The sequence below is a fragment of the Agelaius tricolor genome, unplaced genomic scaffold, assembly GCF_023055355.1.
Source record: "Agelaius tricolor isolate 1412-34295 unplaced genomic scaffold, bAgeTri1.0.p SCAF_4, whole genome shotgun sequence".
NCBI lineage: Eukaryota > Metazoa > Chordata > Aves > Passeriformes > Icteridae > Agelaius > Agelaius tricolor.
The window spans coordinates 45,720,948-45,747,223 of record NW_027269264.1 but is presented as its reverse complement, the minus strand read 5'-3'; the positions used below and the strand labels follow the sequence as shown (position 1 = coordinate 45,747,223).

The window sequence follows — 26,276 nt, the reverse complement described above, 5'->3', positions numbered from 1 at the left end:
TCTCTGTAATAAACAGAAAACTCCATATTGAGTTTGTGAAGGACTTGCTTGGGCTTTGGTTAATATCAGATTAATGGCATTCCCTCATCTTTCAGGTCACTTTTATCACAGTGGTAGGTTGTGCAGTGGCTGCAAAATGCAACCAACTAGTTGTTAAGAGAACACTTCAAAGTGAAGACCTTGCTTTTTAACCAAAATCATAGAATCATAGAATTGCTAAGGTTGCAAAAAACCTTTAAGGTCATCAAATGCAACTGTTAACCTAGCACAAGCACCACGTTCACTATTCAACCATGTTCTTAAGTACCATATCCATATGCTTTTTAACACTCGCAGGAATGCTGACTCCACCAACTCCTTGGGCACTCTGTTCCAATGCTTTACAACCTTTTTGTGAAAAAATTTTCTTAACATCTAATTAAACTTGAGGCCAACAAAATACATGTTTCTGAAACCTAGTCACCATGAATCAACATTTTGAAATAAGAAAAACAAAAAACCCCAAACCAAACCTAAGAGCATCGTCCCCTCCCTTTGTGTTTCCTGACTCACTCTCCCTCCATTTCTTTAAAACCCATGTGCCCTCACATGGGTTGAAAGAGAAGGATTACCACCCACGTCCACGTCTTAGAACAGATCTTAGCTCCCTTCTGCTGCTCAGCTCACAGGGAAAGAGCAGAGAGCATGGCAGAGGATTCCTAAGATCCCAGGTGAAAATGTAGCCTGTGCTTAATGTTTGTGCAGTGCTCAGCACAATGTGATCTGGCTTTTGTCTTGAAGATGTAGATATATACAGGAAACAATAATGGATGGGTCAAGTCCCTTTGCTCATTATCACTGATATGCAACTAGAAAGGCAGAAAGTTTGGAAAAATCCAGACCTTCCTCTTGGGGGAATGACGGCAGGAAGGAAAGCAGAGAGAACAATGCCAGACTTCCTGCTGAGGGACTGTTACTCACTCATGAACTGGAACAGGACCCTGGAGCTCCCATCAGCTGGAGTCAAGAGCTTGGGTTGAACTCTTAAGATTCACACAAGATTCTGGGCTAGCAAAGGCCAGCTGAGACTTGAGTGCTCAGAAAGGCTGTTCCTCTTCAGTACTGAGATATTATTAGAGGATGTTTGGGCAACTGAAAAACAAAACCTCTTTCCCTCAGAGATGTCTGCAAGCTCATCTCAGACTTTCTGCTTCAGGGACCCCAGCCTGTCCTGCTTTGCAGCAGCTACATGACTGTTCCTGTTCAGAGGGCAGTACCTCATGAACTCTGCACTTCTGAACTCTGGCCACAGAGTCATATATATGGTGTTTTTTAAATAGGAATGATAGCTGGCAATGCAGCAGGAATAATGAGACACAGAAAATCAAGCATGTAGGTGGACTAAGTGCAGCCAAGCCCTGGGACCCCAAGGAAAAGTCTGGGCTGCCTGCAGAATTTGCAGGAAAACAAAAGACAGTACAAATATCTGGACTGGGGGCAGGATCAAGATGCAGAATGGATTTGAACTCATCCCTAGCACATGATAAGTATTTGGCAGATGCACAGCATGGGGAATTGAACATGTAGTTCTCATTAGTGAAAAAACACACAGAAGATTTAAGTTTTTTTAACTTTTCTCAAAATTCTCAACTTGCATTCACTTCAGAAAAGCTGTTTCAATTGTGAAATAATTTTTATGTTTCCTCTAATACAGCTTAATATTTATAAAGGTTCTAAGGCAGTCGCTGAGAGATTGTTCATGTTTTTCCACACAAAATCCACGTGAATCTCAACACTTGTGTCATATATTCTACTGCTTTGGCCCACAACATCAGGATTCACTGCTTCCAACTCTCATTTCCTTTTGGACAGAACCTGTTTTGAAGATATCCCTTATGAAAACTCTGAGCAAGGGATAGGCAGACACACAGAGAAGTCTGAGTAAATAAGAGCATCTTCCAGTCCTTTGAAAACAGCAAGCAGATTTTGGCAGGCAAATTATTAGCATGGAACAGCTTTGCCAGAAACCCTGCCATTGCCTGAGTTAACAGGGCCTAGGGGAAGCACCACCCAAGGAAAACTGCTGGGGAGATGCTGGGAAACAACACCATCACAATTTCCATGGGCAGTGACTGAGGAAAAACTGTACCTTCATCACAATTTGGTATTTTTAGCCAGGTATGTAGAGGGACTTACTTGGTAGTGTAGCAAAAGTCAGTTTGTCCATGTCTTCCTCTAGAAGAGACATCCCAAGTACAGAGCATTTTATGTAAATTGTGCGTTACACATTTCAAATTCTGGGGGTCCCCTGGAGAGCCTGAAATAATATAAAAAATACAGTAAAAAACTGCAGGTCAAAAATGAGCAACTGTATTTTTCACATCTGCAGCCATTCTCCTTAAATTTTTATTGCATGCATGTCTGGCCAGTATTTTAAAACTGTTGAATGATTTGTGTGCCTGATTAGACAGCCACAGACTTGCAGAGGTACCTGAGATCTGGATTTAAACTCATGTGTATAACAGAGGCAGCTGCCTCTTTCCACAATACTCGTTCCTTGCCTAGCCTAATAAGCAGGCTTTGGGCCAATAGCAAAACCACAAGCTTTGATTTTAACATAATGAGTTTTTTGCTCTCCTCCATGTCATACATGAAGGGCAATTAATGACAGAAGGACAGTTAATGATAATGTGTGAAATGGCTGAAGAGGGCCAACATATACAGCAAAAGGGTTTCAATGCAGACATTTACACCAATGCGTATGCAGACTATCAGTGGTTACTATGGAGAATTTAACACCCAGTTTTGCACTGGTTTCCAAGATGCTGCTGAGTGCTGGTGGAAAGCAGAGACCAGGCCTGGCACTGCCTCCATCCTGGGATGGTGTGGGGCCACAGAGGTGACAGGTTTTGAACGTACTTATAGTAGGAAAGCAATGCAATTACAAGGTACAGAAGCTACAGAGAAAAAGGAGTTAGTGAATTACATTGCAATAAACTTACCTATCTCTTGGCCATACATTAAGCTTCTTAAGCATAAAATAGCTAGTGCTAAAAGGCAGCGGAGGCTTGAGTTCTTCCACATTCTTCTACTGTTTGTTTTAAGAATAGCAGCTTTAAGCAGGAGTAAACGTCATCTTCCAACAAGCTGGTCAGTTCTAAAATTAAATACAGAAATAAATAAATAAATAAAAAAGTTTCAAATTCTGGACCTGGTATGCCACAAATACCACTTTTTGTTCCATATACTTTTCTTCTTCAGTAATGCTCCCAGGCATAGCAACTCCTTTTCCTTCATCTGGCAAACAAACCTCTTCTCTGTTACAACAACTCCCTGATTCATGCATTTTCTGTAAGACATTTCCTCAAGAATCATAGACATATAAAACTCTGCAGTTCATAGGTACTCTTCAGGACTATCTAATATCAGAACAGAACAGACATGGCAGAGTATTCTCCTAGGATAAGGCTCTTCATCTTAGATGAAATGCCAGATCCACAAAGGATATTGTATACCGTGACTGGAAATGTCCTCTGATTAATTTATGCACTTAAGACCAAACACACCATCTGTTTTCTTCTTTCCTTTGCTCAATTTCCAAAAAGCTCTGATTCAAAGCTATGGGATGCCCAAGACATTGCAGAACCAGATCTGACCACCCAGGATCACTGGTTCAATCAGTGTTAACTAATGACCCCTGGAAGAAAAATAATGGAGAAAAAAAGGGAGCCATTTCTTTCTCAAAAAATAATTCTTGCTGTAACCACTGACCTCAGAGTAAAAACTTATCTGGAGTATCATGTTTAGTGTGTTCATTGAAGATTTAACAAGCTTCTTGTTTTAAAAAGAGAAGGTCAGCTGTTCAGCAAGACCCTGGTGAACTCACTTCCAACCACACATCATGCACTGTCAGATTTTGTTCTCAAAAGGGAAAAACTGCAGGAAAACCTATCTAAAAGCTCAGTCAATACCTGGTGCATGGTTTCCCTGCTACCTGAAGTCTGTGAAGACATAAGCACCCTTCCAGAGACCACGTAGCCAGAGATCTTCTCAGCAACCAACAGCAGGAGCTGGGTGATTTTCATGTTAGAATATGACCTGTCCTACAGAGCAGCTTTGTTCCCATTTTGTCCAGGATCCTATTTTGAAAGGCTCCTGACCTTGACTCAGAATATCTTCCAAAGCCAGATAAACATCATTAGAATAACAAACTTTGTGTAAAAGTCTCTGTAATTTTAAAAGAAATCCCTTTACACTGAATTTCCCTGCACCACCAGGACTGTGCTCCCTCATTCCCTGTATTTTTATGAGCTTGGCTTTTTGTTTGGTTGTTTTTTTTAAGGGATCTTCACTTAGGGGACAGTTGGAAATGCATGAAATGCTCTTCTGTCCTTTACCAATCTGCACTGTATGAGGAGAAACACAGCAGCACTATGCCAAATAATTCAGAGCTGCTCACAAGAGGCCATTTCTCTTGGTCTGCAATAACCAGGTTGAGGGAAAGGTCCAGGCAGCACAAGAGATGAGACAAATGCTATGGTCAAGACCACTGTTACATATGGAGGGGCACCCATAAAGCTGAGTAATTATTTTAATTTCAGCATGTTCTCAAATAATTAGAAAACCTCACAAAACAAATACTAATTTAAGATACACTGCCACCACAGAGTATTTTTCATATATTCCAAATTTGTAATATCCATGCTGTGCAGCTTGTTAAAAGCAAGATCAGGAGCAGAGGTTGACAAATCCAGGAAAAGATGAATCAAGAACCTACCAGCACAGAAAATATATTTATCTCTGTGCCAAATTCTCCCTCTGCATTCTGGTGTATCTCAGGGTACTCATATTGTATTTCTCTAAGTTATTAATGAAAATATGGAATGTTCTCTCCAGGTTTAAACATTGCTCATAAACCTCCAACTTTGTAAAAAGCGTGCATACCACTCAGACAGGCCTGGAAGTTACATGAATAAAATTACTAATTTCTATTTCAGTCTATGAAGTATATGTAAATTTTATCTTTTTCTGAGGACTTCTTCAAAGGTTATTTCCAGTTTGCAGAAAAGTCCAAACCCAGAATTTCAAGCTCTAGAGCACAATCACATGACAGTCCTCTATCAGCTGGTAAAGTCAAGGAAAGATTAAAAGGCACTGATGCCACTTGAAGAAGAGAGAACTGAGCTGTGATGTTCATTAAATCTCAAGCTTTTCATGTTAATCCCAAGTCTCTAAACACATTACCTGAGTAGATACATGCAAAACCTGCTCAGTCCTGCCAGGTTTATGAGGTAGATTCAGCAACTACGTATGTGTGTGTGTATTTTAGGAAAATCTGGTTTTTTGCACCTCTTTCAACATGTAGCTCACTGAGTTGTCCTCCTACCGCAGAAGTTTTAAGAGTAACATCATAGCAGTGCATTACAAGAAATCTGAGTCATACCAAGTTCTCCTAACTCAAGCAGTTAGGAGAAATTAATAGTTTTAATTTCAGTTTCAGAGTCAGGCACAGAAGTGAACCTATGTAGTCTCATGCAGGGTATGATGAGAGTTTTGTAAACCACGACCTTTCATAACAAAAATAAACTCCCTAGCTCTTATTTTCTTATTCACGTTTTATAACTTGCTGAAAAGTTGGCAATTAGAAGCCACATGTCACATAATTAAATGCCATTAGTCAGGAGAAAAGATTCCCATTTATAGCCTTGTTTTAATTAAAAAGTTACAAAATAACTCAAGTACTTTAAAAATAGGAAGTTTACTTTCTTTGGATGAAAGCTGCCTTCCGTGAGTTCAAGACTAACTCAAACAAGGCATGGATGTTTTTCCTTATCCTGAAAGGTATGAAAAGCATATTATCCTCTAGACAGAGGTACTCTTAGAAGCATGGATATTTATTTAGTTCAAGAGAGCTCAACATTGTCACAAGAAGGTAAAACCTTGACCATGGTTGCCTGGGAGTGCAACCAGACCAGTTGTTACTAAATATAATTGTCTTTACACTGCAGCTCTTTGTTTTTAAAAACAGTATGAAGGGTGTTAAGTCCATTGTCTCCACTAGAAAAAGCTACTGGAATTAAACCACTTTTAACAGTTGTCCATCTTAAAAAAATAGCACATCCCATAACAATCTCACTTCCCTGGGCAATATATTCATGTCACTTCACTGGCACTATCATCAGCATTCCAAATGTGCTCCACAACTATCTCTTGGTCCATTTTAAGCACATTACTTTGTCCTATCTCCAGCAGACAAAGAACAGTTTATCCTCTGCCTTGCAGCAACCTCTTACATAGAAGATGACTGATATCAGATCTCCAATAGCGCCTCCCTTAAAAGCTCCAATTTTTTTCACCATTTCCCAGTCTCAGTTTTTAGATTTCTGATCATTCCTGGAATAAACATTTCTCAGTGAACCAAAGCTGCTGTATCCATAGTTTTGAAACATCTCTGCCCTGAGGCCTGAGCATTATCAAGAACAATGAAGGAACTTTCCTAAGGCAAACCTATGTGTTTACACAGCCCATGACATATTTGCTTTTTCCTACATTCAGACCTTGTTGACTCAATATCAGTGTGTGATCCAGCCTCAGATACTGTACAAAGCTGCCACGTAGCTGTTTATTTAATACTTCAGACTCCAATCTCATCCTCAAATGGACTGCAAACCTCCTGACTGAGCATGAGTGTGTTTGCACAGCAAATTCACCTTAAAGTCTTTGCCTGAAAAGGTCTTTCACTTTTGAAATTTTAAAATATGGAAAGAGCCTCCCAAAAATCCATGCTAAAAAAATTGTGGGTGCATGCAGAAAGTACTCACATGCAAATTCATGCCATAACAACAGCAGGCATGAATGACAGGCTTCAGTGTAAACTGCCCTTCTTTAAGAGCAGCTACTACAAGCAGGATTCCATAATAAGTGTTGGAAGGTACAGCACATGGGAATGCCCTGACTTCTGCCCAGGGCTTTATGCCATGCTACCTTTGCACCTGTGGTCAGAAAAAAGAAATTCTGAATTTCTTTTTACACAGACAAGATAGCAAAAGAACAGTTAGATTCAGATTCTTAACCACTGAAGCCAGCAGTTGGCGGCCAATATTTAAAAAAGGTCAACAGTCATCATGGACTTTTAAATTACTTTTAAAGACATTTTGATGCAGTCAGTGCATCTACGCACTGTATCTATCTGTAATGATCAGATAGATCAGAAAGGGAAAACTACTCCAAGACAATAATGGGAAAATATGTGAGGACAGCTTTGCCTCAAAACCATGTCAGCTGTAAAGAAGGTAAAAGGTTCTGTGACAAAGAAATGAGGGCAGCTAAGAAATTACCAGCCTCTTTAGACTTAACCTCTTAAAGGGGAAAGCAGAAAATAACTGGTATGTCTCTTTCTGACTGTGTTTGTTACTACTTATTTCTTGGCTTAACTGGCTCTGTGTATCTTTTCTTTTTTAGCATAGCTGCCCAAATGCTCAATTATCTTAAAAAAAAAAAAAAAGTGTTTTCTTAGTCAGTTGTAATAGACCAGTTCTCTAAGCACAAAAGTTCTTCAAAGCTTTGTTGTACTTTTGAGTTTTCTGGTCTCTGAATGTATTTCATAGTCAAGTGCTTGGAAACCACTTTGAAAACAAACAAACAAAAAAGCTAAAGAAAAAAAAATCAATAATCTTTCCAGCCTGCTTTCTGCCTGCAGCCTGATCTGACAGTCACAAGCCTCCAGATACATCTTTTAAAAACGTCTATGAATTGAGGATTAGTTGCCAGAGTTTTTATATATATAATTCTGCTCCATAAACAGATACCTGAAAAGAAATGGTTAAAAAGACAGCTTATACAAAAGGTTTAGGAAACTAAGTCAAGAAGTCTAGATGAAACCATGAAATCAGTAAAAATATATGTAGTAAAGGCAAATGAAGAAGTGTCTTGGCCAATAAATTTTCTCAAGTTAATATTTTTATTTTGCCTCCATAGCTAAAGGTATCATAATAATTTACCACCAAATGGGATATTAAAAGCTCTCAAGGAAAATTATTACATAGCATACCACCAAAATATTGTAGAGAATGATAAGAGGTTGCATTTCTGGCAATAGCAGACAGCCATCATGCCAAATACTATCAGGCAGAAATGCAGGTGATATGTATGTGCCTAGATCAAACCTTTCTAGAAGAAAAATTACTCTCCTCAGCAGGTGGAGAAAGATCATTTTACTTGTCTCTGCTGAAAGATACTAATTCAACCTTCAAAGTGAAAGAAAACACACTCACATCCAGGTAATAATGCATATATCAAGTTATGCATTCTACTGTTGCCAACTGAAAGCTTCCAAAAAAAATCCCCTATCTGAAAAACCATGCCAGAAGTACACATTTCTGGGAAACCAAGCAAATGGCCAATACAGCTGACAGTAAAAGCAATGAACACAGAAACGGAAGATGAACTGCCTTTCTTTAGCACAGCTGATCCCACAGGCTTCAGTCTTTGACTTTAAAGCTAGCTGAGTAATGAAAAAAAAAAAAAAGAATTAATAAGATTTATTTGAGGGAGAGGGAGCTTGGCTGTTTTTCAATAGAGTACATTCTTTCACCTCCTTGAAAAAATTTCCGAAGTTGAGACAAAAATCTCTAGTAATCTAGATGCAGGCTTTCCCTCTGTTTTATAACATGGCACTATTCCACTTTATTAAAGATTTGCAGGACATGAATCACTGAAACTTGTTTATAAACGGAGACTGAGTCCCATTTGGGAATCTGGCTTTCCCCAGTTCTGAGGAATTAATTTAAAAATCTGCTATTCCTTTTTCTGAAAGCTGATAAAATAATTTAAGTTTCCTATCTGCACCAAATGTCTTCTAATCTGCAGCGGAAGAAAAGAAAACAAAGACAGGGTGTTAATATATTATTCAGTAAATGTGCAGGAGTACACAAGGCCAAACTTACAGTCCTATGAGACATTTGTTTTGTTAGGGTCTTCTTCCTGTAAAGCACAAGAAGAAAAACTCCCTCCTCACTGCCTCCCCTAGCTGCCAAACAGCAGCATCACCTCCGAGATACTGCAGTTAATCTTGCAGGCACCTCCAGCAAGAAGAAGTGAGAAGTCAGGAGACAAGCTCAGTGCAAGGATCAACACCTCAGCGTTTCATTTTCAAAGCTCCTGGTCTCAAGCACCACCTACAGACACAAGTATTTTAGCAAGAAATTTTACCAACAAGGGTAAAAGTGCACCCCAGATGGAGTAAGTACGTCACTTGTCTCAGCTTCTAAGGCCAACTTGCAACTGCATCTGCATTCCAGTATTTTTAGTTCTTCGTTTTTTTTTTTTTCTGATTCCAGGACTGCTAGACACTATGGAAATACAAATAAGCAAACTGCAGACTGGGAAAGCTGCAGGCTATTTCCAGGTGGTGATTTGCATGAGAAGCACCTTTCCCTGGCAAGGGCATGAGATGACAAATTCATGAACAAGCGCCACAACTCAAGGATGATTTTATTAAAGCATTTAGCACCTCTTGGAGAGCACAACACATACACAAAAATTGAGACATTCAGGACCTGCCTTTTGAAAGAAAGGAAAATATGTAGCAGAAGTAGACATCAAATACTTCATATTTGCAAAATGTATACAATTTTGAGATGGATTTGGAAAGTACAGTGGAAGACTCCTTCATGTTACTCATGTAAACCAAAAAAGCCCCACCAAACAAGAACAAGACAGAGACCACTGGGAAGAATATCCCTGCTGGGATTGATGAGCTAGAAAGAAAAAAGCACAGTGATACTGAAGAGGTGGATCACTCAGGTAGAGCAGTGGACTGAAAGGCAATAAAAGCAAAGAAACACTGCAACAACTGATGACATTTTTCTACCACAATCAAAAGGTAACTTATTAGATGACTTTTCTTGTTTTTCAAGCAAAATATGCATTTTGGACACTTTGCCTTTTGCTCTCATTGATTTATGCCTGTTTTCAATTAAACTGTATGCTAACTTAAAAACTCTTAGTCCTACTAGAGTAATTTTTTTCACGCATTGTTCAGTGTTCCTAGCGTGAGATTTTTCAGAAGAATGAGAACACTTTCAAAGGAAAATTGGGAGTCTCACTCCTGATTTTGGAAGTCCTTGCCATATCAATTAGTCATCAAGTACATGTTTAAATGCAAGCACACCAATGACTACTAGGAGCACAGCACTGCTCTCCAGATGGTAACAACAAAAAACAAACTCTTCTGTGAAACACAGTGAACCCAAATACTACCAAAAATAGACTAAATATGTTTTGGGATATTTGCAAGCCTGTTCGTGATTTATTGTTGTTACATATTAGGACAATATTATTATAGATTACCCCTAGGCCTTATTAGACATCAGAAAAGGCATGCTGGAAAAGTCTGGACTGCAGAACAGTAAAGGTTGACTTCACTCTGCAGCCATTTCCTCAGCAGGGTTTCTCCATCCAGATGCTGAGTTTCACCATGTTTGTAAGGACACAGTAGAGATCTCACCTCCTTGTCCTGACTGAACTGAACTTGAGCAGTGTGTTCAAAGGTTACTGCAAGGGTGAGGGGACAACACATTATCAGATAAGCCCAGCTTCCTTAGGAAGTCAGCTCAAATTAACAAGCACAAATTCTCCTGCCATAGAGGTGCAGATGGAAAACACCTAATCATCTGAACAAAGAACAAAGCAAAGGGGTGAAGGTTAAGGAATGCTACTGGCCAAAAGAGAATTTTTGATCTTGTAGGTTATTGTGCTGTGCAGGAGAAGGAAACAGCTCAGAGTCACTTACACACTTGCGTTTTAACCCATTCAAAAATTTTCTTGATACTTACTACAACTGGCAAATTAATATTGTATGGAGACGAGGGATGTACTTTAATAAATCTGATTCAGCTACACACATTTCCTGATATACTTGAATTTGGTGACCTCATGATCAACACACTTCCTTGAATTCTTGTGCTTTGCAACACAGCATGGAACAAGCACAGTGAGCAAATGCACAGAAGTCTGATTACTAAAAAATACGTCTTATCATGACTCCAGTGGCTATCCACTATGCCTTCTCAATACTTAATACAGGTGCAAAGCATAGAAAAAAAAATGCACCCACCTCTTTTTTTTTAGTACATAAACCAAGAGTCCAATGAAAACAGAGAAGTTTCCACTTCTTCAGTGCTTATTGCATTTTACTGACATGTAACTGGAAGAAAACATAATCTAATTATTTCAAAACACATTTCAGTTTTGGAGGATACTGTTAGCCACTGTGTAGTTCTCAAAACAGCACATCTTCATAAGAAAATGTCAACTGCCCACATTGTCAGCTGCACTTTATTCAATGTCAGGTTCAAGGGCCAGACCACATCACTCAGTCTTTATAAAGATTGCAGAATAAAATTGCTGTTCCTTAGAAGTCATGTTATCTGCATAATACTGTCCCTGCCGGTTTTCTTCAGCTCATACACCCTTGTGAATTCACAAACATTTAAGAAGTCGACCTTATTAATGAGAGTTTATTTTCCTTTATCTGGAAGTATCCAAAAACTTACTTTGAACTATACAACCTTTAATCTTCTTTCCATCACAGGAAAAGCCTAATTAGTTTTATAAGAGAACATTGATAATTACTGAAGCAATTCCAAGTGTGTTTTTTTAAAAAACCGGCAGTGACCCAAGGGTTGGAATCCTTCATTGTTTACAATAAAACCTGTGGTATCCAAATTATTTTTAAGGTACAATGAACCAAATCCAAAGTAAGTCTCTTTTCACGTGTACAAAGAGCACATAAATAGATCAAATGCTGAAATGCAGCTTTCGCATTAAATAATATATTGAGAATAAAGAACAACAGTTATGCAATATGCTTTTAGAATGAATGTAAGGAATGAGAATCACTTACGAGAAATAAATTGATTTTTTTTACTAATCAAGGAAATGGGCAATTCCTGAAACTACAGATCTATATTTTCTGACAAATTCCTGTTGTACTAATCTTTATTGAGATTAAAAGCTCTCAAGACCGGTTGTAGTTCCTCTCTTAATAAGTATCTGATGGACCACATGAAGACATACTGCAGCATATTATCATGTATGACGACCCTTCCATTGGGGTTGGCAAACACTTTCCTCTCTGCTCTGCACACAAATGGGCCCTCAATGCTGCCATTCCCCTTCCAATCTTGACAAAGGAGAAAGGTCTACAATACGGCAGGACATTATCAGAACAAGTCAGTCCATGTGTAATTACATATCAGTTGTATTTCCTTCATGTATTTCCTTCAAATGCTGTTTTAATTGTACTTTGTTACCCTTTGACTTTTTTACTTATGCATATATACATGCACGTCCCTCCTTTTAAGGTGGCAAAGTGCGAGCACTAAGCACTCAGCAAATACTGACTTCTAATTAATATACTGGAGACGGTCTCTTTCCTGATTAATTCTCACAGACACAGGCTACAAGAAATTTGTGTTAACTGCACAGTTCATGCACGTACATGGGCTCACTTTCATGCCTGCTTATGGTAACAGTACTCCTTCATTCTCCTGCTGCTCACAGCTTCCACTGGAGCCAGGCACCCAAAAGACATGCAGGCACACTAACCCAGCTTTCAGAGGGCAACGCTACTCCTCTTTGCTGCTCTGCTCCTCTAACACCATAACCCTGCAAAGGGTTTATGGTCCATTTGCAGATCTTGTAGCACCTCAGCAACCCAGTGCCTCAAAATAAACTGACTCTTTCATGTTATCCTTTCTACCCATCCAATAGACTTTGATGCTGCCAAGAAACATACAGCCTCACATCAGTTTTAGTGTGCTCCTTATCCCCTCTACAATGCAGCACTGCCTTAAATGTATTGCCCTGACTAAAACAAACCACTTATTGCAATGCGAGAGGCACAAGATGCAGTTGTTTTACAAGTAAATTAACACCCAGCTTTCGGTTTCCAATAATTTAGACTGATCATTCAGTTTAGGCAGCAGATGGTCTAAAAAGAAAACGTGAAGGAAAGTTCAAATTTTGTTTTCAATTTTTGCTAGATGACTGTAAATAGAATTCAAATATAGACTGAAATCTCTCAGTCCACAAAAAAGATTCTGAAAATTCCAAAGTTTTTCAGAATAATATAAATGAAAAGTTTATATTTTGTCTGTTGGATGGGGTTTTCTATCTTAGAAAGTTTATTTTCCTTGATGTAAAAAACCCTAGCAGCTGTCTAGGTGTTTCATTGAGGGTCTCAGAATAGAAAATACTACTATAAATGTACTTTTCAGGGATGTTGTCCTGGTTTCAACAGGAAGAAATAGCAAAGGCAACTCTGGACCATTAAAATAACGCTCGGAAGAAGAAACAAAGCAATGAAGATATGAACATTTTAAAACAATACACATGATGGCTAGGATCCATGGTTTTTACTGCTGTAAAATAAAGCAATGCTTTTCTGCAATTTCTTTTAGAAGTTAAGAAAATTAAGTCCCTGTAAATAACTCACCAGCAAGTGCTGAGAAAGCAGCATCTGCAAGGGTAGTGATGCTACACCTCATTTAAAATTGAAAGCAGCTCATACAAGATTGAGACTGCTACTAATGGGACATAGAGTGAGTTAGTTCCCCAAGTCTCTTCTGACATGATTCATTGTTAGGATAAGAAAATTAAACAGAAATTTTTAAGACCACGTCTCACATCTTCACATCCCTTTCACATGACCATCATTATAGCATCTGTAACTTGCATCTGCAACTTGCATCTGCCTCTTCTCCCTCAATCCTCCCTTGAAAGTGAGACTCACCTCATGAAGCTCTCTTTTGTCTTTCTCTTCTGAAGGGTGACTATAAAAAAGGGCTGAGGAGAGGAAAAAACACCTTGGATTTTACACACATAAGTCATTTCAACTTTTCTATCTATGCTTAACAGGGTTCTTCCTTCCTGCTATTATTAGTAAATCTCACAGTTTAATTCTCTCAGCATTGACCTGGCAGATAAAGCACAAAAGAAGAAGGATTTCTTACTTATTAGCTTCTGACACCAATAAACTCTGTATCCTACACAGTAGAATGGAAAAACCTCTTCCCATGGAAGGTTGTTCATCACATTTTTCATGCATTGTTGCTGATATGTTTAACTTTTTTGTTTCACAAGTCAGCGATGAAGCAGCTATTGTTTCCAAAGTGCTGAGCAAGTCTGACTGCCGGAGCAAGAGACGTGCGACAATTCTCAATGGTCTCTCTGGTGGCTGCAAATTGAGGTGGCCAGACATTGGGAAGAAAAGGTAGGGGAAAGGGGAACCTGAAGAGCTGGAGGACTGGAGAACTAAAATCTGGGTGTAGTTATATGGATCAGAAGTTCTGTTTCAGTTTATTTTTAGTTTCTATTCCAGTATTCTATTCTTTAGGAAAAATTCTGCTCTTCATGAATCTAGTCAGGTCTATCCAGACACATGGCACATTATGCACAAGGCCAAGCACATCCTTACAGGTTCACCTGTCGAAATCCACAGACTAGTAGAACATTTAATTTTATGGTATGAAACACCAACACATAATTTTTTATTCCTTGTGTGAAATATTATTCTACAAAAGCTTGCACCAATCTCATCATGAAGCAAGTTATTAGAACTCACAAAGCATTACACAAATAACATCACCTCAAACATCTTTGGAGAGTACTCTGCTTTTCCCATTTCTGCAATTTCCCATACTAAAGAATTATTCACAGAATCTGCACGTGGACTATAAATGCAAAACATATTTAGATGCCAATACATACACCTCATAGATATAAGTATTTTACTTTAGAATATTATATACAGAAAAGATTTGTAAACCACAGTAGAGGAGCTTAAAAAGATCAGATATCTATGTAGGTACTAGAAATGCAAGTGACAAATGCCTGATTTCATCCAAATAAGAAAATTTTAAAAACTAAAACCAAACCAAGTGACTATCATTAAGTACGGCAAAAAACTAATGGTCATTACCTGAAAAGAAGAGATTGAGTGGAGGCAATTTTTACCAATACTTGTTAAATTCTTAAAGTGATCAGCTCATCAAAAAGCTGGGTTTAGATTGCAGCATCTTATTCATGTTAGTTCTCAGGTCTCATGAAAAAAGCTGCTTAATGCTATCAGAGGTCACCTATGTCCTCTGATGAGAGGAATTTGACAGCCAAGGAATGATGCTCGTGACTGACTCACTGCAGATTTAAGCAAGATAATAAGCCTCAGTAACCACATATATACACATATTGCTCTGGAATTTCAGAAACATAAGTATATGACTAATTCTAACTTATGAATGAAGGTATGCACAAACTCACATTTGCACTGCTGGCAGGAGCCCAACTGCAGGAGCTCTTTCCTTAGTCTTCAGTACAGGACAGCTGAATGCTGAACTATTAATGCATTCACATGAAGCACCTGAAGCTGAAAGACTCACACAAACCATTGCTAGGAATGCCACACCTGAGGATCATTCAGAAAATATGTGAAATTATAAGGATACGTTATGTGTTTGAGTGTGTGAAGAGGAAAATTAACACTATTTTGCTGAAAGCCTGTTAGTGACCTAATTCTACAGCAGCTATTGTAATGCTGAGTACTTGCTCCCATTTCTGTCTGCAGTAATCACTGACCAAATTTCAACCCAGAGCTACCTACTGATTAGCAAGTATGCATACACCAGGGGAAAAGGATAGCAGACAAGAATCTAACGTTTTCAAGGATGCATTCTTTGCATGTTAACACCAGCTGCACCACTCACTAGTTGAAATATGAGGAAGGAACTGGAAAACGTTCAGTTTTCAAAACATCAGCTCAAGCAAATAAATACATAAAAGATATTGAAAATAAAAGTCCTAACAACTTTTTCTGTATGGATCAAGCTACCTTACAAAAGCCGTTGATCCAAGAACACAAGAGAAAAACTAGCCATTCATTAGCAGTGGAAATGGTTTCATCCAGTACAAAGTCGATTTATACTCAGGATCAAATTATTACTTTGAACAGTTTGGGTCTGTTGTTGCAAAGGCTAACACAATGTAACTATTTAATTCAGAGAGATTACTTGGTCACAGTTCTCAACTACCTACACAGAGAAAGGATTTAAACTTAAGTCACTGTGTAAGACACGAGAGGAAATGCCATGTAGTAGACCTCCACTGAAAAGCGAACATTGTGAAAAGCAAAACTAATTAAGCGTTGGCAAAGGTACTCACAGGAGGAGTGAACTGGTTGAAATTAAAATAAGATTGGGTGTATTAATTACTAAGAAATTCTAAATATGGGTTCAATGCAAGTCTTACTATATTAAAGCCTTTAGTTCACATTACTCCATCTGATAGATTAGCACAAATCATGCACAGATCTCACTTTAGAAAGGATTTTAATGGTGAAGGAAGAAATATGAAAGGTACAAAATACAGACTTTGAGGTAAGACTTACAATAAAAGGGTCACCCAACATCTTGCTGGATTTACATCCAGACTGACCCTGTCTTTTGAAATATGCGGCAACATTTGGTCAAAAATTTCCCATCATCTTGAAAAACAAATCACCAATCACCTTTAATTTGGAGAAGGCTGTTCTATATTGGGAATTGTGACAATGCTGCTCTAGCAGATGAAATATGAGTTACGTGCCTTGAGACCTGTGCACCAAAGGCTTCCCACAGCCATGACCTTTGGAACAGGGGGAAGGAGGGGAAAAGGAAGAGGAACAGGTAGAATCTAGGGAACAGTTGTTAATATCCTCACAACTAGATGAAGCCCTAAAGGAGTTTGACATTTAAGTTCACCTCACACACACAGTACTTCTGTTCTTGTTGCACATAACTCAAGACAACACATAAGCTTGCAACAAAAATAAATATTTTTCTTTTTTTCTTCCTTTTCTCTCACCTCCTCTCTTTTTTCTGCCTAGGATTAAACATTAGAAACTTATCTCCTTGGTTTTAGCTCCAGAGTAGCTGTAAAAACCTCAGAGGTCACACGTCCCTTGCCACAAGGGCTGAACCTGATCCAAAACATGAATTATTGTGAAAATTAGTTATAATTGGAATACTTATAACTTACATTCACCCTCTGGACTTCAGAATCTGCAGAAGCTCCACCTATGATACTGACCATTATAATTTTCTTCTGAAGTTCATTTTATTTAGGAAGCATTTTTGCCCTGCAGTAATATTCAAACCAATTATTTGAGAAAAATATTTTGAAGCTCTGTCCTCACTGTTTCTACACTTAAGAGAGGCCATTAGAGCACCCAGTTCAAGAAGGACAAAACCATGATCTGCCATACAAACATAGTTACATCACATGATGAGCAGTCTTGGCACAAGAGCTTCTGGATGACTGTGCTAAATCCTGTTTGGAAAGGAGAAGGGCTGCCAGGCTAAGGCAGATACTACCAAATAACCCCAAAAGGCAACTGCCCAGACCTGCCCCACGCTGAGCAGAGTCAAGACTCTTCTTTCACTTGTCCAAATTTCTCTTTCCTATGGATTCTCCAAGATATGCGGGATGTGCAACTCTCAAACATGCATGTAATTTGAAATGCAGCCAATAAAGGAAAAGAAAATACGTATATCAGATATTCTCAGACCACCCTGATGGACTGCAGTGTGGAGGTGTCTTCACCCACAGCCTAAATGCTGCAGAGGGGCTCACCTTCACACTGTTTGAGACCACCCTGAGTCTGGGCTAGACAATTTTGCAGCAAGTGGCCAGGCTGGCTCCAAAGCAGCTTTTCCTGTTCTTCTGTGTTCAAAATGTTTGAAATTAAGAAAGAGCAATTTTTTAAAGCTTTAGGCTGAAAAGTGTGTCATGCCCAAGGGCACAATGTGGAGGGCATTCAAGGGCATCAAGCCAGCTGGGAGAGAGCTGACTTGCTCTGCTCACCACCCTAGCCAACCTCGCCATAGGCCATACCCCCACCATCCAGAAAAATGCTCAACTGTGCCTGAGTTACATGCAGTCAACTGAGCCTGCATTTCTTCTTGGAGGGAAGTAATTGATTTATTCAGGGAGCAAAACTAGCTTAAGTGGATGGCTGAGGCCCAGAAGTAAAACATGGACCATTTCTGAGCCAGATTGATAGAGTAAACCACCCTCAACCACCCCTGTTGCTTGTACTTTCATTATACCTTTAAGCAACCTATGCAATAACAACAAAATTATGCAAGCATAAGAAACACTCCAGCATACTTTTCAGAGAGTGTTTATCACCTAAAGAAAACACTCAAATACATCGCTTTATTTAAATCTCATGATTATGCACTACAAATTACCAGGCAACCTTGATATGAAACTATCAAGGTTCAGTCAATATTATAAAGCTGTTATCAGTGCAGCTGTAGGTACAAAGCAAGCATAAATGCACACCTCTATTTTTGGAATATACGTATATTCCATAATAAAGTATTTTTGACTGTTGATGAAAATGCAGTAAGCTATACTGGCAGAGAACACTAGCATAACATTACTCATCAATATAGAACCATTCCCTTCCAAAACAAAAGAAAAAAAAAAATCTCCAAAAAACTCCACCAAAAATGAAGAAAAAAACCCCACAATAATTTCCTAACCAATGATCCTGTATCACTGAAACTGGCTGACTGGGGAGAGAATGCTGCAACATAAAATCAACCTCAAGAAAGCACATCTTTATCTACTTAAAGGAAATTTCAGGAGACTGAGGCTGGCTGAAAGGCTGTGCTTTTGGTTTTGCAGGAAACTGCCCCTGAATTCCTGGGTATACGGATGAGAAAGAAGACTGCACCCTGACAACACAATAGAGGGGGGAGGTAGTGCTAAAACCAACCTGCCAACACAGCAGCCCATCCTCTGCTCTGGGCTGTGCTGAGGGTCTGATTTTTGGCAGGGTAGGAAGCAAGGCAGAAGGAGCAGGGAATTGCCACAGTGCTGTCCTTGTTTCCATGACACATGCTTTTATAACTTGTGCTCCCTGAGGTAAAAGGCACAATTTGGACTCAACAGCTGACAACTCAGCAGTTCCCTGCCTGTGGGATAAGGGAAAGCTGGTTCTGCTGTAGCAACAGTTGACCTCACTCCAGTGCCAGCTCCAGACAGTGCACAGAAAGGAGGGGGTGCATATGCCCTTCAAAACCTTACACCCTGACCAACATTCATACCAATGGCTTAGGAGCTATTTTTAGCCTAAGCACTTTCTGCTTACAGTGAAACCTGCTACTAGGAATAATTCCAAGAGACAGCAGCAAGGAAAGGCAGACAGCAGCAAAGTGGCAAAAGGCCCTGTTGAGCTTCTGGTGCTCGCAGGAGTTCAAGGACCTTACGGACACACACAGCAGCAGGGCTCCCACAGACTGTAAATGTAGGGACTGCAAATTTTCCAGCGGAAGGAGGATAGCAGTGAGCAGCAAATAAATGATAATGTGCATTAAAAACAGCCCCCAAATATATTTCCCAGGGATAGATAAGAACTTCCAAAGATTATTTGTTCTAATTAAAATCTGTTAGTTTGTAAGTCAGTAGAGAAGGAAGGCAAAGAACACAGCGGACTTCTGTGTTTTCTAGTGATAGTTATCCTAACTGCCCCTCAATCCTGCAAAATACAGGTAAGAAAATAGGTCTGTTCATCAAGGAATTTGTATGGCCTTCATCATTGCCATGCTAATGACTCTGGAAGAAATCCATATGATTCTGGAAGATCATGCCTGAATGCATTTAAGCATGTATAAAACCCAAATTTGGATGCTTCAATCTAATAGAGACATGTTTGAAAATCCCACTTAGTTGCAGGTAAATATTAGAGAGAAAAATGAAATAAAAGGAGAGGTGATGATAAACTTAGTAGGCATCAACATGCACAGATTCAGTCTCACCTTTGACAGGACCACACCACTTGCCTGATGCTTAAACACTCAAGATTCACAAAGCAACTACTCCCTGCTTGTACCTGCTGATAAAATGAGCACAGAACCAAAGAATCAGGTTCCGAAGAAAAAAAGCTGTTGCTTTTGTTTAAAGATATAGGAGAAGAAAACAGCAGGAATGTTCCCTTTTCTGAAGCAACCCAAGTCACTGCAGCACTTGCGGGGGTATCAGAAACACCTCAGGCTACTCAAAGTGCCAGATGAGTCAGGATGAAGACTCCTCCAGCCCTTCTGTCGATTCTGAAGCCTAAGCAACCACTGACTCAGTGCTACAGTCATGTCCTTGTGAGATGTCACTCACTGGAAGTGCAGGATTGTGGACTCCAGGTCTTGGTCCCAAAAATTATTGTCATCTTTTACATTAAACTGTTTATGGAACAAAATGTATCAACCAACTTTGGAGCATAGAGCACTTCTCAAGTCTTATCTAGAAGTAATTTATTTTTCTTTTTTTAGACAAATTTGATGCCTACTGGTCAAGAATAATCATAACTAAATCTCAGGGGCAAAAGAAAAACATAATTCATCTGCATCAGCCTTGGGATATACGGCATTCTGCAAGATAGAGTCAGTATTTACAAACATCTAGGTTGTTTAAATACATCTTTAAATATATCTTTTCATAAAGCACATAATTTGCTGTCAGATACTCATTGGATTAAGCAATCCAACATTTATACTCTAAAAGGGCTGTTTCTAATACATTTAGAGATTCTGTTCTAGCATTGGATGTTAATGGATATATATGGATGTCAATAAATTCAGATATTTTTTTAAACATTTTCCAACACCCTCAGCTGCATGATGCTGAAATAGATGTGACCTTATAGCCAGAGACTGTAACTCAGCAAGTGCTTGAAATTAAAGTCCTATGAATACCTGCTAGAGTAGCAGCAGCAGCTTTGCCACCTGTGAAAAAGTCTTCCTCTCTTAAGATGCTGAAGCATCTCCACCCATATGGCTGCTCCCATGTATTCCTGATTTGCCTTCGGCAAGTCTGCAAGAATGCCCTCACCTGAAGGTTAAGTTTCTCCCTTTCCTCAGCACACCTGTAAAGGGATTTTGCACAATCTAATTCACAGATAATGCTTGCCGCTGGTTGCTCTAGGTGACTAAAGTGGTGCGTTTGGAGAGTGCACAATGGAAACTGTTATCACTCAGTAGTGCTGATAAAAGTTTGAATAGGTGAAACAGAGATAAGATGAAAGGATGCAAATACTTAGTAAACAGAAAGCAAACAAAATTGGGTGATCTACTGACTCCCTAAAAGTTATATTCCAAACCAGCTCCAACTTAATGATTTGTAAGTGTTCCTTTTGTGACTTTCTGCAATTTTTCCAGGGTAGATCACAGCCCTGCAGTCTACTGAGACTATCTGTCTTTTTTAATCCTCTCCCAAGTAACCTGCAGATCTATCTCCAGCTAATGGTCAGCAACTCATGCTGACAAATAATAGCCAAGTGCAGATACGGTGCTTGCTACTCATTCTGTGGATACACTCACGGCATTTGCTCCTGTCTCTTGCACATCCAATCCTTTCCCTCATCAAAGATAATTTTTGTTTTGATCTTCATTCAAATTGTGGCCAAATCCAGGAGACTTCTAGGTCTATTCTCACCTTTATGTAGAGAAATCAAAGCTTATCTTTATCACCAAAATCATGCAGCATAAAATGGTTGATGAGCTAAGGACAAGCACAGACTTTCTGCAGATCAAGGCATTCATGCATTCTTCCCTACAGGATGTGCAAAGCTTTATATATAGAGCACGTGGGCACTGATGGATCTACACCAAAAAAACATACTGTCTCAGCTGGCAATGCCACATGCTGATTTGAGAGGGAACATGGCATGACATAGAGTTCAATCTTTCTCACAGTTACTAAGCCTGCTTAGCCTTGTTAGCAGTCTGGGTTCATGCTCGGGTTGAACTAAGGGTTTAGGAAGAATTTAAATATTTCTTCTACAGTAAGGAGAAAAGGCAGAATGGACCTCCAGGTGAGATATCAAAGGCAAGTTACACTGTCTTAGTTAGGTAACAAGCTGAGTTTCAAATACAGCAGGAAGTCAACCCAATTCCCAAGTTTTCCTGAAGGAACTTTGACAGGACATGGCCTTGATAATGGAATATAAATATTTGACTATTTTTGCAATGGCAATTTTAAGTGTAAAAGTCTGTCAAAAAGAATCAGAGTGACAATTCCTACACATCAGCTCACTATCCCACTCTCCTCAGTAAGAGGTGATTATAATACCTATCCAGATTTTCACTCCCATTCATAGCAAACTTCCCAGGCATTCAACACCAATAACAACTGAAAAAGCAAGCAAGCATATAACCAATTCCTACCGAAGTAACACACAGCCTGACAGTACTAAACAGTCAATTCAAATTTACACGCTGAATCTTACAAGGGAATAACGTTCTTTACAGAACTGCCTCAAAGGTTTTCACAGATCGTTTTCAAACACGGTATCTAGACACATCAGAAATTCAATCACTCAAAACAGACACAGCTGCCGCTGTGCCAGAGTCCCTGTACAGCCAGTGCGCAGAGAGGCACCCAGCATGTCTGGATGCTCCCCAAATACAGAAGGGGTTTTGGACTCCCCTCCTAAATTCGGTTTTTCAAAAGGGTACTACTTATTATAAAATAAAGTGAAGTGAAATAAAATGAAATGAAATAAAATAAAATAAAGGCATAAATAGTATTTACCCGCTGCTCAGTCCTCGAGCCAGCCAACCTGCCGGCCAGCAGAATGAGCTGTTGACAAAACACAGCCTCTATTTAAGTCGCAGGCTCCGGCAGCGGCAGAGAGGAGCCGCCGGTCTCCCCCCGCGCCCCGAGGGAGGCTGCCGCGCTCTGCGCCCGCACCGGCTCCGACCCTCGCCGCGCCCCCGGCGCCGCCACCTGTCCCCAGCCCCGGCCGAGCCCCGAGCCGCACGACACCAGGCAGGCAGCCGGGGGCTCTCCGAAAATCCCCGCCGCCGCGCTGGGTCCCGGTGGGGCTGCCAACCCCCCCTCCGCCCCTCCCGGCCGGCACCTCCCCGGGGCGGGCAGAGCGAGGGAGGGATGGAGGGATCATCCATCATCGCGCCCCTCGGGCCGCCCCCTCCCAGGTGCGAGCGGCCGGGAGCGGGCGCCCGGCGCGGCCCCACACTCACCCGGCGCCGCCCGGCCGTGCCCTGAGGGGGCCGCATGCCGCGGGTGCGCGGGCGGTGCGCGGCGCGGCCCAGCTCCGGCGGCAGCAGTGCGCAGCGCCGACAGGAAGGAGGGATGGAGCCGCGGAGGGAGGGAGGGAGGGAGGGAGGGAAGGAGGGAAAGAGAGGGAGGGAGGGATGGAGGAGCGGGGCTGGCGGGCTGCCCGCGGGAGGAGCCTGCGCCTCGCACCGCCCGCCGCCGCCCCCGGCCCTGCCCCGGGCACCGCCGCCTCCCGCCGCCCGGCACGGCCCGGTTCGGCCCCGCTGCAGCAGCCCCGGTGCTGCCGTGCCGAAGCTGCCCGGCACTGCGGGCTGACGGCGCCCGTGGCCGTGCCGTGGGGCCGAGCTGGCGGGGACACTGCAGCGCCGGCGGTGGGGCTGGGTCCCCGCGGGCTGGGGCGAGTGTGCTGCCGGAGGGTGAAGGCGCGGAGCTCATCTGAGCCTTTCGGGTTTTCTCAGGGATGCGGTCAAACACCCTTTATAGAAAAGTGCCTTGAACGCTTCCAGGGCTGCCAGACCTCCAGGGTTGGACGCGGTGGGCCTGGCTCCACAGATGCAGGCAATTCTTGATTCATTTTATCTTTATATTTGCCACTAGTTTTTGAGGTCTGAGACTTGACCTCCAGCATTTCTTTGAAGCCGCAACTGTTGCATGTCAGCCTCTCTTGTAAATTAAACTTGAAATCCTCACAATCCCACAGTCTCAAGAGTCGGGCAATTAAAAAAAAAATGCCACGAGACCCGTAAAATCAGAAGAGTTGGCAAGCCTGTGGCTCTTCTGTTGTGCCCCAGTCAACCACAGGAGAATGGGGAGAAAAAGTGTGTGCTGGATTTTCCTTGTGTTTTTCTGCCTACATTTTCCTAGTGCAGTTTTCCAAGTTGCTGCAGATTTTTTGTTTCTCTCACAACCCTGATGACAGAAAACTGCAAATACTTGCATGGAATTCCTGGGCCAGACTTTTGTCCCATGATGGCTGAGTAGATTTCAAGTCCCCAAATCCAGACTCTCCTGCCATCCTGCACATTACCTGCACAGTCTAAGTGAAGACAGGCTGTTCTGTAGAGAAGAAATGTGGCACTGTTTTATCTCCTATCCAGCATTTTTAGTTGAGCAAACAGAACTGGACATGCAGTAGACCAGCAAGATGCACCTGAACCTTGTGGTTCAGTCATGCTGAACCACATCCATTGGCTGAATCCCAAGCAGAACATAGATGCACATTGAAACACTCAGAACTCCAAGGATGGACAGACTTTATCACAAGACTCCTATTAGGGATCTTCTATTTAGTAGGTTCAAGCAGTTGCCTTTCCAGCACATCAGTCATCTTTTCACAGTACCACATCTCTCCTCACTAGAAAGGCTGCTGGATGGCTAATTCTGTGGTGAAGTCTTCAGTGCAGGCACAAAGAGGTTTGATATGTCAGCTGCCTAAGAACATTTTCCCATTTGGTTCGTATTCTAGCCCAGAAGCCCTTCTACTTTCTTTCATGCAAAAGCAACCAAATCCCAATGAAACTGGGAATACCCATAGCACCACAAGCTTTGAGGAGAAGGTGGACATTTCATTGTACACACCTTTTCAAGGGAGGACTGCCTCTGTCTTCGTTTCCAGATCTCATTAACTGCAGCCTGGTGCCCTCTCTAGAGTCTGCATTTAAGTTTCTTGAGGATGTAGCATGTACTTTGTGCCACGGATGATACACACTTCCATCCAAGAAAATGACACAAGAACTGTCTTTAAAAGGCACTGAAAATGTTAAATGAAATTTTACTACCTTTCTTTTCTGCAGCTCATGCTATTTCAACTTTAGTAAAGGCTCACAGGCATCTCACTTGTCCAAAAGCCCTATAGCATGATACCATCAGTAGTGGCAGAAGATTTGCATATATCACAAAATGAAACAATGGTAATTTTTACTATTTCCTCTGTTTTGTTAACCAGATAGCTTTCCTGTAATTCACAGACATTTCATAGAGGAGCTGTGTATGTTTGATGGTTTTTTTAAGCAGAAAAGTGTGATTGTGAAATTAGAAGAGAGTTCTAGGACAAAAAAGAGCTAGGGATAGTTCCTGAATTTGTATTAATGTTTTAATATTGTAATAATGAGTCAATTTTCAGTGACTCAGTTGGAAGTTAAGGAGACAGAAATTTCTAAGTCTGGTACAATTTATGACAAGTCTGTATAGCACAAGTTTCAAGAGGATAAGACTACAGATGGTTGGTATCAGTTATCTCTTTTTTATACAGCAAAATATGATAATTTTAATATAAACATCCCCTAGATAAATGAGTGGCCTAATTACCCTGCTACTTCTGATCTTCAGTAAATATACTATGCATGCATGCAGTCTCATCATGACGTCTTCTCCATAAAATATCATAGCTGCTATACTTTATGAGGAAATTTATCTGCATAGAGTATATACAAGAAAACCATTTATATTGTTTCCTGCCTTATCTGTGTTTTCCAGAAAACTGAAGGACAGATGCTGGAACACACAACTATGTCTTAATATAGTCAGTGTAGGATCTTGTCATTGATGTCAACAGCAGCAGGGCTGTGCCTTTCAACACTTATATTTTGGACATTGAGAGGGAGAGGTTTAAGTCTCTATGGAAAGTAGGTTAGCTTCAGTTTATTTTAGTCTATCTCAGAGCTTAGTATTACTTAGAGAACAACAGATCTGCTGTCTAGGTCAGAAAAAATTTCTCAGGCATGTAATTCCAAATGAAAGTGAGAAGTCCAGCTAGGACATTTTCATTAATGAGAGTTTCCTGGAGCCATATAGTCTTGTGTTTCAGGGTGTGTTGGTTATTTATGGCAGAGAAAAGGAACGGATGTGTTGATGTTCTGGAACTTTTCCTTTGTGCATTGTTTCTCATTTCACAGTTGTATTTGGCACCCACTTTCCTCCAGCCAATAAAGAATATTAGAGAACTTCCTTTGCTGAGAAGCTGTGTGCACATTTTACAAACCATACAGTTTAACCAGAAGTTTGAAAGGTACTACTTCTACCAGTGTTTACAAAAGCCAGAAATTGCAAATATATAGTAGTTCCAGCACAGGTCTGCCAATGGTTGTTTTTATGGGCTATCAGTTCCTGTTTTCTTTAAAACAAAATTATATAATACAACCGACAAAGTAAATTTGGGTCTAACTAAATGTGTTCAGGAAGGC

General features: G+C 40.6%; 1 protein-coding gene across 2 annotated transcripts in view; it reads right to left on the bottom strand.

Moving 5' to 3' along the window:
* Positions 1-23,189, bottom strand: part of LIFR (LIF receptor subunit alpha) — a 52,889-nt gene extending 29,700 nt beyond the window's left edge. Inside the window, exons 1-3 of one of the 2 annotated variants that reach the window (XM_071425512.1) lie at positions 23,058-23,189; positions 2,982-3,136; positions 2,176-2,296 (exon numbers count right to left, since the gene is read on the bottom strand). In XM_071425512.1, the coding sequence (XP_071281613.1) occupies positions 2,176-2,296; positions 2,982-3,063 (203 nt within the window). In that variant the 5' untranslated portion in view covers positions 3,064-3,136; positions 23,058-23,189. Of the gene's footprint in view, positions 1-2,175; positions 2,297-2,981; positions 3,137-22,608; positions 22,896-23,057 lie in introns of those variants that run through there. The other variant, XM_071425513.1, reaches the window with a different exon arrangement.
* Between the last annotated feature and the right edge of the window lie 3,087 nt (positions 23,190-26,276).